Source organism: Cyprinodon tularosa, unplaced genomic scaffold, assembly GCF_016077235.1.
Source record: "Cyprinodon tularosa strain WSP-4 unplaced genomic scaffold, ASM1607723v1 ctg123, whole genome shotgun sequence".
Classification (NCBI taxonomy): Eukaryota; Metazoa; Chordata; class Actinopteri; order Cyprinodontiformes; family Cyprinodontidae; genus Cyprinodon; species Cyprinodon tularosa.
Genome location: NW_024038037.1, coordinates 716,007 through 731,975, shown reverse-complemented (window position 1 = coordinate 731,975; position 15,969 = coordinate 716,007). Strand labels below are relative to the sequence as shown.

General features: G+C 40.2%; 1 protein-coding gene across 1 annotated transcript; it reads right to left on the bottom strand.

Annotated features, from left to right (window-relative positions):
• Window positions 1-404: 404 nt before the first annotated feature.
• Window positions 405-15,969, bottom strand: LOC119777364 (interleukin-10 receptor subunit beta-like). Its single transcript, XM_038276212.1, has 7 exons — window positions 15,722-15,969; window positions 14,653-14,776; window positions 12,831-13,003; window positions 12,560-12,714; window positions 7,701-7,854; window positions 775-917; window positions 405-695 (listed from the first exon to the last, which is right to left on the bottom strand). Exons 1-7 carry the CDS (start codon window positions 15,771-15,773, stop codon window positions 540-542), a joined length of 957 nt encoding a protein of 318 aa, XP_038132140.1. The 5' UTR covers window positions 15,774-15,969; the 3' UTR covers window positions 405-539.

Genomic DNA, 15,969 nt, shown 5'->3' with positions numbered 1-15,969 from the left:
TTAAGAATGTCTGCAGGATTTCTTTCTTTTTTTAAAGCCGGGTCCAGAGTTCACCTGAAGGGGGTTTAGTTCTGCTCTGACGTCAATCAGGTAATAAAAAGGACAACTGAGCAAACAATAATAAAACAAACAGCTGTTTCATAAATCAGGAACTTTATTAGTTTGACACATAAAAAAAGGCTAAAACACAAAGAAAACCAACTTTCTTGTTAAATAAAGAGATGGACCAACCAGTAAAGGTTTCATTTTTAACATTTCCTGACTGGTTAAAGTGCAGAAATTCAAATATTAATTAGTTCATTTTTCTCTGCATATAAAAACGTTCATGTCCATAGAAACAGATGGGATGGTTCCGTACAGCTCTTTATGTTTGGGTTTGCATCCAGTGACACAGGCTGCAGCGTGCCTCTGCCTTCCATCGCTTCACATTATTGAGGAAGTGGCCTCTGAATCGAAATCGCTCGTCTTGTTAAGTCTCTGAAGGAAAAGCACGCAGCATGTAGACAGGCTACGTCGTTCCTTTCCTTTCAGTCTCTCCGTTATCTTCCCGTCTCCACGGAGCCGTTCGGCTGTTGGCCGGTCTTTGTAAACACCAGAGGGCTGCCTTCGTCAAGCATGACCACGCTCACCGGGTCGATCGTCTCGGTCGGCTGAACGGCCAAAGAAACCGAGGAATTGGACGTCGCCAGCAGAGACTGTAGCGGCAGAAAGCAGCGTGAGGATGTTGGATTATCGCTCGTTAATCCACCAAACCATCCTGACAAACACACCCACCTCTTTTAAGTGCTGCGGCAGGGAAACCTTCGGCCAGAGGAACTGGGAGATCCTTTTCCATTTCAGGACGGTTAGCAGGATCAGAACCAGGATCACCAACATGCAGATGAACACGGACAAGGCTGGAATCCACTGAGGTTGCTCTGAAACAGAAACCAGGAAATGAACCAAGTTGGACCAAAAGGAGTAGAAAAGAAAGCAGCTGTTCGTAGAAAGGTGAGCAGAGGCATCTCTGAGGTTCAGGACTCCAGGGAACCAGAGTCAGAACAGGAATCTACTGATGGAGAATCCCTGGAACAGAGGAAGAACTTTTCTGGTCTAAACTAGACCATCCATGACTCATCCAGGAGGTCACAAAGATCCACCCACCTCACTTTAACAGCGAGAAAGACTAGAACTAGAACCCCTGAAACAATCTTCTTCATCCCTAAGAGCTCTGAGAAACTTTACAGCCGTCTTTAACAGCGGGCCTTTCAGGAAGCTCCTTTAAACGTGGCTGGATTGTGCTAACGTTTGTCCTGATGCAGTATAGAATAGAACAGAATAGAATAGAACAGGAAAGTAACTGCAGCACTCGACTCTTCCTCTTCATTTTCTCCACCCCAGCTCCTCTAAACGATCTACGCTGGTAACTAGGATACGGCTCTGTCTGACGCAGCGCCTCCGTTTAAATGTGGCTCATTGTGGTATTACACTTGGAGGAAATCAGTGGCGCTTTAGTTAGAGCAGGGATGTCAAACTGGTTCCAGAAAGGGTCATGTGGCTGCAGGTGAGTCCAGTCTTAACATGATGACTTGATGAGATGAATGGAGTCTGGTGTGCCATCAGAGATGGCAAAAGTACTCACTTTCCGTACTTGAGTAAAAGTACAGATACTTGTGTTAAAAAATACTCTGGTAAAAGTGGAAGTACTGATTAAACTTCTTTACTCAAGTAAAAGTAACAAAGTACAGGCTTGTAAATCTACTTAAAGTATAAAAGTAAAAGTAGAAACCACTTTTTTCATGCCGTTGCCTACATTTTAAATGGATGTCTGCCAATAGGACTAGATCTCCGTTGTGTTCATTTTCAATCATCTCGTCGTCCATGCTACTATGCTAACGCCACCGCCACCAAGCTGCAATGATTTGCCGCGAATGAATACCGCCGAATCTGTCGATTCATCTTGTAGTGGTGCGTCAAATGCAACGTAGATTCCCATCCAATTAGATTGAATTTGGTATTGATGACGTGAAAAATAATAACGGTAACTCCATTGAAATGATTCAAAACTAAAGTAACGAGCCAATTTTTTAAAATGTAAGGAGTAGAAAGTACAGATATTTGTGTAAAAATGTAAGGAGTAGAAATAAAAAGTCACCATAAAAATAAGTAGTAAAGTAAAAATATCAGAAAAATCTACTTGAGTAAGAAGTACAAATACTTCGTTACTTCCCATCTCTGTTTGACACCTGTGGTTTGGAGGATAATCTCAGCAGGTATTTTGCTCTTTTTCAACCATTTCTGGATCATCTGTTCAACGTGAATCTCTTCATTGTCAGGGGTCGGAAACCCAAACTGCTCAAGGAGCCATATTGGACCAAAAAACAAAAATGTGTGGAGCTGCAAAAAACGACAAGTCTTCTATAGCCTGATATGGCAACACTGGCTCTAAGTGTATTATCCCACTATAGGAAAGGACTACGTGGGATTAAATATATAATAATCATTCGTGATTAAATGTTTATCCTGGAGCAAATGTCACATAGCAGCATGAGGTGAGGGATTTTTTTAGGTTTTCTGTTGGGAGGAGCTCATTGAATCATGAGGAACCAAGCAGGAAGTGACATCATCAGAGCAGAGCTCTCTAACCCTGAAATCTAGACTAGCAGCAGTGGAGTTTTAAGCTGCAATCTACTTCTTAAATCCATCTTTGCTCTCCTCTATTTTATCCAGAAGTTCTGCAATCACACTTCTTATCTCCCTCCCAGCTTTGTGATCAGTTTAGTTTTATGTCTTTCCTGGAAATGCTTTTCCAAATCACTCTTTTTATTACTTGACAGCTTCTCATTCCAAAGCAAACATGCAGGCGATCCTTCCTCATCGATAATGAAAGCAAATGATTCTCTCCATCCTACTATCATCAGCTATCTTCCTTTTTTCCCTTTGGGATCCATGGTCAGAGACACACCCGCCGCTTTATCTGCATCGACCGCGTTCCCGGTGCCGCGCTGAATCATGCTGCGGGCTACTACTGATCTCTATGGCTGTGACGCACATTTTCATTCACATTTATTGTTTAAATGTATTTATTATACAAATGTTTACAGCATTGGAAAATATAATGAATGTTTGTTTGACCTCCTATACACCATATTAAAATAAACAAACCAAAAAAATACAGTTTCATACATTTTTGAAAAAGCTCCAGGAAGCTGAATCCTTATATGGTTTGTTCTTTGGTTTTTTTCCGTTTCAAAACAAAAATGAAAAAACAAAACAAGCATGTGGTTTTTCTGTTTCTCCGTTTTTAAAACCTAAATCGAAATTTTTTTAAATTGAATTAATAGAAAATCAACAGCATTTTAGTTTAGTTTTGCCATCTAAATGAAAATAAAATACGGTTGTTGTTTTAATATGTAGCGGTACCGCAAATGAAGTATGTCGCCAAAGAAAAATCATTTACAGTTTCTAAACAAAAGGCAATGGCTGCACTTGAACCATTTTCTGCGTTGATTATCGAACTTTTTGAGAGAAGAAAAACACTCATCAGTGATGCTTTGAGCCGCCATGGAGCGCCACGTGTCATGATCCGGCCTGTTTGCTCCTTAATTAGTCATTCCTTTCACCTGTCGTTTTCCCTCCCTGCCTCAATTATAATTTATTCCTCTCACCTGTTTCCTGTTGGTTATATTCAGTTCAGCCTGAGCATTCAGTTCCAGATCATTATTTGTCTTTCTGTCAGTCTGTCGTTTCAGTTTTAGTTCATGGTTCATGTTCTGGATCCTAGCAGCCAGAGGAAAGAGGGTTTTTGTGTTTGTCTCGTCTCCTGATCGTCCACTGTTCCTCCCCCGCGGAGTCTTCTGGGTTTTTGGCTCTATATGTGGGGAGGTTCAGTTTTTATCTCAGTAAGCCTGGCTCCAGGGAGGAGACCAGTTTAAAGTCCTGCATCAAGTTCTGGTTCCACGTCCTGTCTCGGCTACCCTCTTCCACTGAGCCTGCTCTTCTGCACCTGATCCTGTCTGCTCCTGTGCGTGACCACCTGGTCATGCTTCTGGTCCCAGTCAGACTCTGAACCCTCCTGGGAGCCTGTGGATGCCTGGAAGTCTGGATCCTGCCACCTGTTTCTGTTCCTGCCTGATCTGGATTCTGCCTGTTCTTTCTGTTCTGGATCCCTGACCAGGATCGGCTTCCAGCATGTCCTCTGGGACTGCAGCACTTTGGACATTCTTGGTCTGGACTGTTAAACCAGGTAAGTGACCAACTCAGATAATCTTCTGTCAGATGATCGTGGTCAGTTACCTGTGTTTCTCGCACTACAGAGTGTCTGAGATTGGGCAGTGCCCCACCTCCCCCGCCTGCAGTGTCCGCGAGCCACAGCTCCGCTTTAGTTTTTGCTTAAACCTTTTTGAACTTTCCTACTGACTGTCTCTCCTTGAGAACTGGGTCCATCTGTCCTCGCTTCATGACACCACATTGCGCCGATACCCTTTAAATAACGCAAACGTTTCCATTTTGGTAGTGCTAACTGAAAAAGTTCTTCTTCTTCTGGATTGTAATGGCGGTTGGCAAGTAATTGAAGGTGTACATTACCGCCACCTAATGGTAACTAAAAAAGTTAAGTGTTGGGAGTTCAGGTCTTCATTTCCGGTTCTGCCATAAGGTCCGTTGAATTAACAACAAAATAAAAGTTTACCTTTGGTTTAACGATTGCAGTTCAAGAAAAATCCCATAACGTTCCCTTTTTTCATTTATGCAAATGCTGTTTTTCAAATTTCGTTTTAAAAACGGAAAAATAAAAAAACACATGCTTGTTTTGTTTTTTCGTTTTTGTTTTGAAACGAAAAAACAACAAAGAACGAACCATAGACGGATTGAGCTGCCGGTGGGGGGGGTATTCGGGGGCTAAAGGTCCGCATGCGGCGGGTTGCCAACTGCTGCTTTATGTCATGTTGGGAATTCTTTTGAGTCTTAGGATTATTTTTCTTCAGTTTGTTTTTTTACTGTAAGATTTTCTATTTTTTCCTTAAGCCTGTTGGTAGTTTTCCATGTTAGTTTGGCCCGTTTATCTTTTCCAGCTTTATAGTTAATTTCTCTTACCAATTTCTAAGTGTTTTTTAGTTGGTTTAATTTCTTATTTCCTGGGTTTATTGATTAATTTATAGTTTATTACCCTTATATTTCTCGGTCAGCCTTATGTTCATTAGTTCACCCTTTGCCACAGGTGTTTTTCTGCTTGCATCTGTTTTCTCCTCTAAAGTCTCCGTCTGAACTCATCAGGTCCTAAACCTGCAGCTCTTTTTTTATTTTTTGAACAAAGACTTTATTTTATCAGATCAAAATTCAAAATCAATGATTAATACAATAAGCCAGAAACAACAACTTCCAATACAACCATACAAACAATTGAGTAACAACAACCAAACAAGTCGGCGAGCTGAAAATCCATGATTTTTTATTTTTATTTTTTTATTTATTATAATTATTATTATTATTTTATTTTTTTTTACTTGGGGATGAGATAAAGGAAAAATCTTTCTCGAGTGACTTTTATTTTTCTCATAACAGAGATATTTGTTAAGTATGCCTATAAAATATGATAAAATATTTATCTTACTACAATATTAACTGGAAATATGTCTTCAAAGGGTTCCATCTTTTCTCAAATAAACCAGCGGACGAGTTTAATTTTGCTGTTATTTTCCTCATCGTATAAACGTTCACTAGTTTCTCTTTCCATTGATTTACAGCAGGGGGTGAAGGTTTATACCAACATATTGTTATCATTTTTTTGGCTACGAGAACAAGGAAACCAAATAAGTTTTGTTCTTCTTTTCTTAAATTATTTGGTGGAATTCCCAGAACGAAGATCCGCGGGTTCCAATCAATATCAACATGCAAGATATTTGAAATTTCCTCTTTAATTCCCTCCCAGAATTTCTTAATCTTTGGGCAATCCCAAAAGACACGAGTCTGATCTCCAACTAGTCCGCACTGTCTCCAGCACAAATTTGATTTAGTTTGATCAAATTTGGAAATAATGTACAGAGTTTTGAAATATCTAACGATTATTTTCCCTAAACCTGCAGTTCTGATCAGAATTGTGACTCTTTCTGATCAGCGACACACGTTGCAGCCGACCAGCCGGCTAATTTACCAGATTATATTATATATCATGTCCTCATACATCCCTGGCATTCAGTGTGTCTTGTATAATTGATGTATGAAGCTAAATATATCTAATTAAAATTAGAAGGCAAATTGTTAGAAGATCCTTTAGATCACAACGACAGTAACTTATATAAATGATACAGGTTTTAACGGCCCGGATTGGTATATATACCAGATCCTGGAACCATGTCAGCGCTGAGCGACCTGCAGGAAAGCTGAGAAAACAGACTGGATGTTTGGCCATGAAATGTGATGCAACTGGCAGCTTCACACCTGAACACAGTCTATAAAAGAAAGATTTTACTCCCCTGCCTTTTATATATAAATATATATATATATTTACACTAACAATCATTTTACAAATTAATTAATCTGTGGATTATTCTTTTGATTACTCGATTAATAATCAGATGGCCAGAGGTTCCTTAAAGATGATGTTTTGTGAAATCAAACTAGTTGAAACTAAAACTTTGAATTTCTGGAATTAGCATATTGACAGACAAAACAGATTTTTATTTTAAATAAAAAATGATATTTAAATATTATTATTTATTTCTTTTAATATAATTACTGCTCTAAGTGGGTCGCTTTGTCAGTTAAAGGCATGTTTAAGAGTCTCTATACTCCTGCTAACGATTAATTGATTACTAAATCAGTTGATGATTGTTTCAATAATCAATTAATTATGATTAATCTGATTAATTAATTAATATATCTATCTATCTATATATATATATATATATATATATTTTTTTTACACTGAGGCTACGCTGATGGGATATTAATAGCAAACCAATCGGTAAAAAATAAAAGAGAAATGGTTGAAGTTTCATTGCATTGAGGATTTTCTGGACTTTCACCATTTTAAAAGCAGAGCAGATTTTTAGCATTTGTCCTGCTGAGTGATGGTTTCCCTCAGACTGATCACTACTGGTATTAATATGATGTAATCATTGCATCAGTTCAATTAATAAAGCTCTATAAAGATGATTGATTTTATCCATCATTACATTTTATTGATATAAAATTGTTTGTATATACGTAAATAGAGAGTGGAGTAAAGGAAAGTGTTTTATGGGGTTGCCAGTCTGACCGCCATGACAGTGAGGAGTCGTAGAAAACTCAGGCAATTCTTGCAGACGGAGAGAAAAGCCCTCCCTGGGGTGGCTTTTCATCTCTGCTTATAAATAACTTTCTTAAACACGAACATTGGAGAAAAATAACTTCAGTTCATGAAGGAAATTCATTTTCACTAGCCAGATAAAACGCTTCACAACAGCCGTCTTTCACTCAGGCCATGAGGGCGTCTGCAGCACTTTAAGGGCATGTATCTATATTTCATCCTTGTCTAGAGTGAGGAGACAACTGCACTCTGTCATTCCCACTTTAACTCCCTGCATAACATTCCAGCACAGAGACTGGAATAAGATTAATCTACAATCACCTCTATTAGGCCAAGGAAAGGCTCTAATATTTCACCTCATTAAAGACAAATCGTCGTTTATCTCTGGCTGCAGACAGTAATGCATCCTGGCAGGACGTCTCCAGGGGCCTACCTTTGGGGCCGGTTTTCTCACAGATGACGTCGCTGGGCTCGCTGTGGTTCCTTTTCTTTAAGGTTCTGATGTGGACCTGTACGCAGTACTCGGTCAGGGGATCCAGATCTCCCAGAACCTCTCGGTTCTGCTCACTGTTGCTGATGTGTTTTTGCTGTAGAGATCGACAGACACATTGTAATTATCCAGCAGGGGACCATGTTTACAGCAGCGCTCTATTTTATTTATTGCAGCTTTTGTTGAATTTATCAATTTTACTTGGACCGAAGAGTCAAACTGTGGAAAAGAAGCAAAAAGCTCACGAACCACCAGCCTGTCCCTGACCGTGATTTTAATTTTGGACATGAGAACAGATGTTTAAGCTGATTTTAACGTTGAATATTGATAAAGAAGGACGTAGTTTTATAATGTTGGACTCTCCTCTCTAACTGCTGCATCCTGCCCCGCCACCGTGCTTGGTGGCTGCTTTTAATGCTCGTCTCATCCTCTATTGCGGCTGATTCTTAGCACGCCGCATCAATAACAAAATGGAAGACCACAGGCCAAGGACCAGATTCTTTAGATCGATCAAAAGGCTAAAGCCGGGCATACGCTGTAGGACTTTTTGCCCTTTTTGGGATGATTTTCCAGTCGTGCGAGATTTTTTCGATTTAAAGGGAATTGTCGCCGCCTCCCTTTCGTTGACACAGACAGGTATGGGGCTTTGCAGGTTAACAAAGAAGCCAAATGACCCCCATTCCAAAGGGGGGGACCCGTTCATCCGTTTCATTTTGCATGTTTTCTACACAAAAACCAGGCTTTGTTGAGCTTCTGTATAAAACCTCAAACTGAACAAAATTTCTGACATTTTGTATTGAAAAAGCTTCCTGGATGGGAAGCGAAACATCTTCAAACTTGGAAACAAAGTCCAGTGGAATTTTTTTTTAACTTTTTTTGGAATGACTGATAATCTTCACCAGCACAAACCACTTAATAAAATAATATTTTACCAATACATGTTTTATTTACCTCTTGGATTTATTTATCTCTTGGGTAGTAGCTTAGTTTAGTGGAGTTTTATCTGTTCATGTCAGGATTTCTGTCTGTGTATGTGTTTTTTCTGCGTTTGTCTCCCTTCCTCCACCAGGAGGTGCCTGGTTCTGGTCCGCCTCCTCACACACCTGCTGATGGTTTCCTCATTAATAGAGTGTTCTTAAGCTGCTGACTGCCACTCCCTCGACGCCAGACTGTTTGCCAGTTTTGGGTACTTTAGCCAAGCTGAGTTTTGCAAACTGAGTTCTTGTCAACCTGAGTCTTAATCTTGTTTTTGTCTTTGCCTCTCGGCAGGAATCCTGCAAACTGGATGTTTCGGACCTTCTCTCCCTGGAAGGATCATCTGAGCTTCAAGCTGAGTTGAGGATTTAAACTGGAGGTTTGAATCAACTTTTCCCCAAGAGATCGTTTGAGCTTCACACTGAGCAAGGGATTCATCTCCACTACGACCCGTTCAAGTACCGCAGGAAATCTGAGTGGCAGTCAGCTTCTCCATTCAGCTACAGAAAACCACATCCTGGGTAAACCCTGTCCGCCCTGCACCGAATTGGACAAACACTGGAACTACAGCACACAGACTGGAGTTAAAGAGTCAAAAACTTCTCTGGAAACATGAGTTATCTACCAAATTCTCCTCTTCCAGGGTTCCTACAGCATAAGGCAAGTTAAATTCAAGACTTTTTAAGACTTTTTAATGGAACTTGAAATAAAAATTTAAGACCAAATTCACAAGAAATACAAGAAAAAGCTGCTTGCGACAACTTAACACAAACGTTTATTTTAACATAAACCACTGCACTAATGTTTCAAATTTTAAAAAGCTTCCCATACAGGAAGAAAGCTAAAAACACACAAATGACAGATATATTTTAACAATTATTTAACTGAATTCACAAACTTTGTTTTAGCAGGGAACAAAACAAATCAGTTTTAAAGCCCCAACATAACCAGTGCTAAGTCTTTTTGCAGCTATTTTTCTTTGTATGGTTTTCTTAGTATGTTTGATTTGGTGATAAGTGGAGGGGTTGCAGAGACAAGGGTGAAACTAAACTGAGAAATACCGGCTGTTTCTCAGTAACTCCATTTTGACGCTTTGTGTTTCGCGCTTCGCATGCGACTCCACTGCCTTAATTCCCATCGTTCTGAGCTTGAATTGCTTAAAATCCACTGAGCCTCATGTATGTTCCCTGGTTTCAGCCATGGAGAAAACTCTTGGCTGGAGACAATTTTGGTTACATTTACACTTGCTCAGATTTTCCAGACAAAAAGTTAATGGAGCATCTCCCAAATGTCCCGACCGCAACAACGCTTTTATTGGTTCCGCTATCGGGACGGAACCAATAATGACGGGCCGCTAATTTTTTAAATAAAAAAAAAAAGGTCAATTTTAATGTTTAATTTAGATTAAAAAAAATAAATCATAATAAAAATAATCCTATTTATGATGTGTTAAAAATTAAGACCTTCGAAAGACTGATTTAAGACATTTTAATACCAATTAAGGCCTTAGTTTTATTTTGAAGAATTCAATGCCTTTTAAGACTTTTTAAGGACCCGCGGGAACCCTGTCTTCAAGTTCGAGATTCAAATTTCCCACCGAGCCTGAACTAACCGCAGTGTCTTCCCCTTACCTTTCAGTTCCTTGTTCAGAGCAACATTGGATTCTTCACAATCTCCTAAATAAACCCGTTAAACCTTTCCCCTGGTCTCTCTGTTTGGTTTTCTGCATTTGGGTCTGATCTTTAGTTAAATCATGACAGTTCAGTGACAAGTTTTTAGCTGAAATATATGGAGCTACATTGATCTCAATTCCACATTCCATTCTTTAAAAAATGCATTTGTGTATCTAGGCACGTCAGGAGAGTCTCAAAAATCCACGAACAAAAAAGTTGAAGTTTAAAAACCACTTGTACTTTTTAAATTTAATTTAGTAATTGTTTCTGGACTAGAAATACTTTGCTGAAACTGGTGCTGTGCTTGTATGAATCACATACACAGTGGGGCAAAAAAGTATTTAGTCAGCCACCAATAGTGCAAGTTCTCCCACTTAAAAAGATGAGAGAGGCCGGTAATTTTCATCATAGATATACCTCAACTATGAGAGACAAAATGAGAAAAAAAAATCCAGAAAATCACATTGTCTGATTTTTAAAGAATTTATTTGCAAAACATGGTGGAAAATAAGTATTTGGTCAATAACAAAAGTTCATCTCAATACTTTGTTATACCTTTGTTGGCAATGACAGAGATCAAACGTTTTCTGTAAGTCTTCACAAGGTTTTCACACACTGTAGCTGGTATTTTGGCCCATTCCTCCATGCAGATCTCCTCTAGAGCAGTGACGTTCTGGGGCTGTCGCTGGGCAACACGGACTTTCAACTCCCTCCAAAGATTTTCTATGGGGTTGAGATCTGGAGACTGGCTAGGCCACTCCAGGACCTTGAAATGCTTCTTACGAAGCCACTCCTTCGTTACCCGGGCGGTGTGTTTGGGATCAGTCGTCCTGGTCCCTTAGCAGAAAAACAGCCCCAAAGCATGATGTTTCCACCCCCATGCTTCACTGTAGGTATGGTGTTCTTTGGATGCAACTCAGCATTCTCTCTCCTCCAAACACGAGGAGTAGAGTTTTTACCAAAAAGTTCTATTTTGGTTTCATCTGACCATATGATATTCTCCCAGTCATCGTCTGGATCATCCAAATGCTCTCTAGCAAACTTGAGACGGGCCTTGACATGTACTGGCTTAAGCAGGGGGACACGTCTGGCACTGCAGGATTTGAGTCCCTGGCGGCGTAGTGTGTTACTGATGGTAGCCTTTGTTACTTTGGTCCCAGCTCTCTGCAGGTCATTCACTAGGTCCCCCCGTGTGGTTCTGGGATTTTTACTCACCGTTCTTGTGATCATTTTGACCCCACGGGGTGAGATCTTGCGTGGAGCCCCAGATCGAGGAAGATTATCAGTGGTCTTGTATGTTTTCCATTTTCTAATAATTGATCCCACAGTTGATTTCTTCAGACCAAGCTGTTTACCTATTGCAGATTCAGACTTCCCAGCCTGGTGCAGGTCTATAATTTTGTTTCGGGTGTCCTTTGACAGCTCTCTAGTTTTGGCCATGGTGGAGTTTAGAGTGTGACTGTTTGAGGTTGTGGACAGGTGTCTTTTATACTGATAACGGGTTCAAACAGGTGCCATTAATGAAGGTAACGAGTGGAGGACAGAGGAGCCTCTTACAGAAGAAGTTACAGGTCTGTGAGAGCCAGAAATCTTGCTTGTTTGTAACTGACCAAATACTTATTTTCCACCATATTTTGCAAATAAATTCTTAAAAAATCAGACAATGTGATTTTCTGGATTTTTTTCTCTCATTTTGTCTCTCATAGTTGAGGTATATCTATGATGAAAATTACCGGCCTCTCTCATCTTTTTGAGTGGGAGAACTTGCACTATTGGTGGCTGACTAAATACTTTTTTGCCCCACTGTAGGTATTTGTGAAAACTGAGACCGATCTATCCCCATAGAAATATGTGTTAATTGGGGATGAATGATTTTGGTTAATAAATTGTCAAATTTTATAAGGAAGTTGTGAATTTATTTATTTGTGCAGATTTATCTGTCTAACTATGACCTGAGCTTGATCCACACTTTCATTCACACTCAACCGCATTTCTTATTTTATTGATGTATTCTGAGTTTCTATTTTGATTTGTGAAAAATAAATAAAAATATAAAATACTCACAGAACAACAAGTGAAAGTCTGATTAAGACACATATTTACCAGCCCTATTTGGGGTGTTTATAACTACCGGACAACACACATCTAACCCACCTCTTCTTTCTGGTCTTTCTTCCAGTAGGTGATGTAGTAGGTGGCAAAATTGAAGACTTCCCTCAGGGAGGAGAGATGGAAGTCTGGATCTTTGATGCTGACCTCCAGAGTTTGACCGATGGGGATAAGGGACACCGTGGGAGGGCCGATGATGGCTACAGAGAAACCAAAATACCAAACTGGTTGGATTATATGGCAGAATAGGAGCAACTTGTGGATAATTAGAAGGAATCCACCACCAGTCGTCCATTGCATTGATAAACAGACTCACTTTCTTTGTCCAAAGTGATCCAGTTGCTCTCCACCCAGTCGGAGGTTTCTGCTCCAAGCATTGCCCGGACCTGCCCTTTATACGACCCATACACGGAGTATTCGAAGGATGTGAGGTCACACAGGTGGGTGGCGATGTTCTCGCAGCCTTGTGTGTAGTTTTTTATTTTACTCCTGAGATAAAACCAAAACCAAAGGACTCACTGTGATGATGAAAGACGCCACAAGCAGAACGACACATGGAGCAGCTTCCGTGGGATTTAAAGGAGAAGTCCGGTCTTATTCAGAATTTAAAAATTATTCCATCCTGTTCAATAAATGATCAGTGTTTTTAATTCAGAGTAATTTCCATGTGAATGTGCTTTATTGGAGGCATCCATGTTTGTCAGAGAACACTACTGCCACCTACTGGTTAGTGACGTCACGGTGCGGTATCGGCTGTTGATCAAGTCCCAGTGCTGTATCTGGTGTTTGTCACAACGCGCTATTATCCAAGTCATCTTGAAAACATTCTTCTTCCAAATGTTGGCTACATATTACGTGTTTTTTCTCTGGCCAGAAGTTCGATGGCAAATCCTCCCTCTTCAAGTTGGCGATCCAACGACCAACCCGTCCGTGGAGGATCAGGAATCAGAAAGGTGGAATAACTCTTTTTTTCACTTTTACCCGATGTATTCCAGCATCCAGCTGCCATGCACGTGGGCATTGTCAGGTTCACTATAGCTCTGGTGAATTTCAATGGTGAAGTCCTCTGGAAATCTTCAATAATTGTTGTTGATTGCAGATGTGTCTAGTAGTTCCCATTGATTTTGCTTGTAAAGCGGGGAGAATGGCGCTAGGCTTACCGCACCGTGACGTCACTGCTGGAAGATGGCAGGAGTTACTATATTTGGGCAAAAATGGCCGCTGCCAGACTCAGTGATTGCGATGAAAAATATTATTTCTATTTTTTTACTGATTAATGCTAAATTCATTAAACCACTGCGAATGTATTAGTTTTAGGTATAAATAATGATCCTTTGATTATTCCTTGCTGACCAGACTTTTAAAGGAGTGAAAGATTTTTTCCAAGCACTAAGCTCACTTAGCTGATTGCTCCTTCCTGTGTTTCCAAAAAGGCCAAAGTAAATAACCCAGTCCTTCTTTTCACTGTAGACAAGCCATGATCTGCTTATCTGTTCTCCATTTTTCATTTGGATGAAATAATAGCTGCATGAATCATGACAGCAGACAAGATAGAGGAGAGCAGGAGGCGGGGTTACCAATCTACTCGCTCTGGAGAGCAGAGTTCGCTGCTTTTAGATGTTGTCTCCAAAGTCTCCAGTAGCAGAAAAAAGTCTCTAGATTTGGCGCTAGGAGCTTTTTAGAAATCAAAGTGCTAGAGGGGTCTGAAAAGTGGCTAAATATAGCGACTAATGCGCTAAGTTGGCAACACTGCTCTTTGCATCATTTGTGTTCAAATGGTTTGCTGCTGTCTGTTTGGACCTTTCTGAACATGTGCAGCAAATGGACTGATCCAATATGGTGGACACTGAAGGGGGGGCTGAGGCACACTTAATAGTATAAACGTTCTGATGACATTTTAGAGAAAGGATCTTAATCAAAACCATAATTAATGTGCACAAATAAGGAATAGTTGCATTAACCATACATGATAAACAGAGTTTTATGGGGCCCCCAGGAACTTGGGGCCTAATGGTAACACCCCCCCCCACCCCCTGCAGCATCAGGGTTTTGCCGTCTGACTGCAGAGATGTTTATATTTCTACTTCATGCAGAGACAGACGGCGGGCGGTCAGTTTAGGAGCAGTGGTCGGACTCACATGTACTTAGTGGTGTAGAGCAGCCCGCTGGGGGCTCCTGCAGGCGGATCCCAGGTCAGGATCAGGTTCAGGTTCCTGGAACTCAGCCGGACGTTGGTTGGACTGCTGAGGTTTCCAGATTCCACTGCATAGATCCAGGAACAAAGTTAGGAACCAGACTGGACAGGAATGTCGGGCCTTTCTACTAACATTTACTGGATTAACTTTATGAAACACAACGTACTTTTAGAAGTAGTTTAACTGAGCTGTACTTTTGCTTTTACTGGAGTAAACAATATGAAGTTCTGCTAATTTTACTTTGAGTAAAATATTTTGGCTACTTCAACCACCGTAAATAACTGCATTGATTGAATAACAAAGAAAAAGTATGGAAGAGGATTAGGGCCACTGAAAAAAGAAAAGAAAAAAAAAAGTTAACTGATTTTTATTTTAATTTTATTTCAGTATAGTATGGGAAAAATGTCAGAATTCTGACTTTAATCTCAGAATTCTGACTGAATTCTGACAATAAAAAAAGTCAGAATTCTGAGAAAAAAGTCAGAATTCTGACTTTTTTCCCATGTTAAACTGAAATAAAATTTAAAATCAGTTAACTTTTTTTTTTTTTCAGTGGCCCTAATCCTCTTCCGTAAGCCACCATTTGTATTAGAAAGGGAAAAATGGTAGAGGTGGCCCCCTCTTCTAGCTCCGCCCCTGCTGTCACCACGGCTCTGTTTTGCTGCGCGTTTGCACCTGCAGGCCACCGTATTTTCTTTTAACCTAACAAACTTTATTACACTGTAATTAATTCCTCCAGCTGGAGTTATATTTAGCGCTTATTTTTAAATTAAATTGTGCTTTTTAAAGTTTACCAAAGAAATTTTTGACAATAAACGATTCCTTTTAACTATTTAAACAACTCTGGTTTATCTAAACTTCACTGTCTTTCTTTCCTCTGAGAATTAAACAGAATAAAACTTTTAATCATAAAACTAATGAGTAACAAAAGCCTTTGATGTTAATCGGAACCACTAACTTCCTTCATCTGTTATCCTCAGATTAATGACTAACAGAAACCAGACATATTTACCTGCATTTAGAGCAGAAACCATCAGCAGGAGAACCCAGAGAGCCGCTGACATGTTGATCCGAAAGGTCCGCCACGCGCCGCTCCTCTGCCCAGAGCCCCCAGTCCTCCCAGTACCGTTTAAAGCTCGAGCTTTTCATCCACTTTCTGTTCCCTTTCAGGAGCCGTGGCTGGGGAAGTACGCGGAAACAAAAAACAGCAGTTCTGCGCAGAAACGTCTATGGCCGTTGGACTTCAGGGAAACGTGACGT

Bases quoted from the DNA above. Each gene is read 5' to 3' on its own strand.
- LOC119777364 (XM_038276212.1), bottom strand. From the start codon at position 15,773: ATGTCAGCGGCTCTCTGGGTTCTCCTGCTGATGGTTTCTGCTCTAAAT. The intron at 14,777-15,721 runs GTAAATATGTCT...GGATCTATGCAG, and splicing joins GGTTTCTGCTCTAAATGCAG to TGGAATCTGGAAACCTCAGC. The intron at 7,855-12,559 runs GTGGGTTAGATG...CGATCTCTACAG, and splicing joins AGAAAGACCAGAAAGAAGAG to CAAAAACACATCAGCAACAG.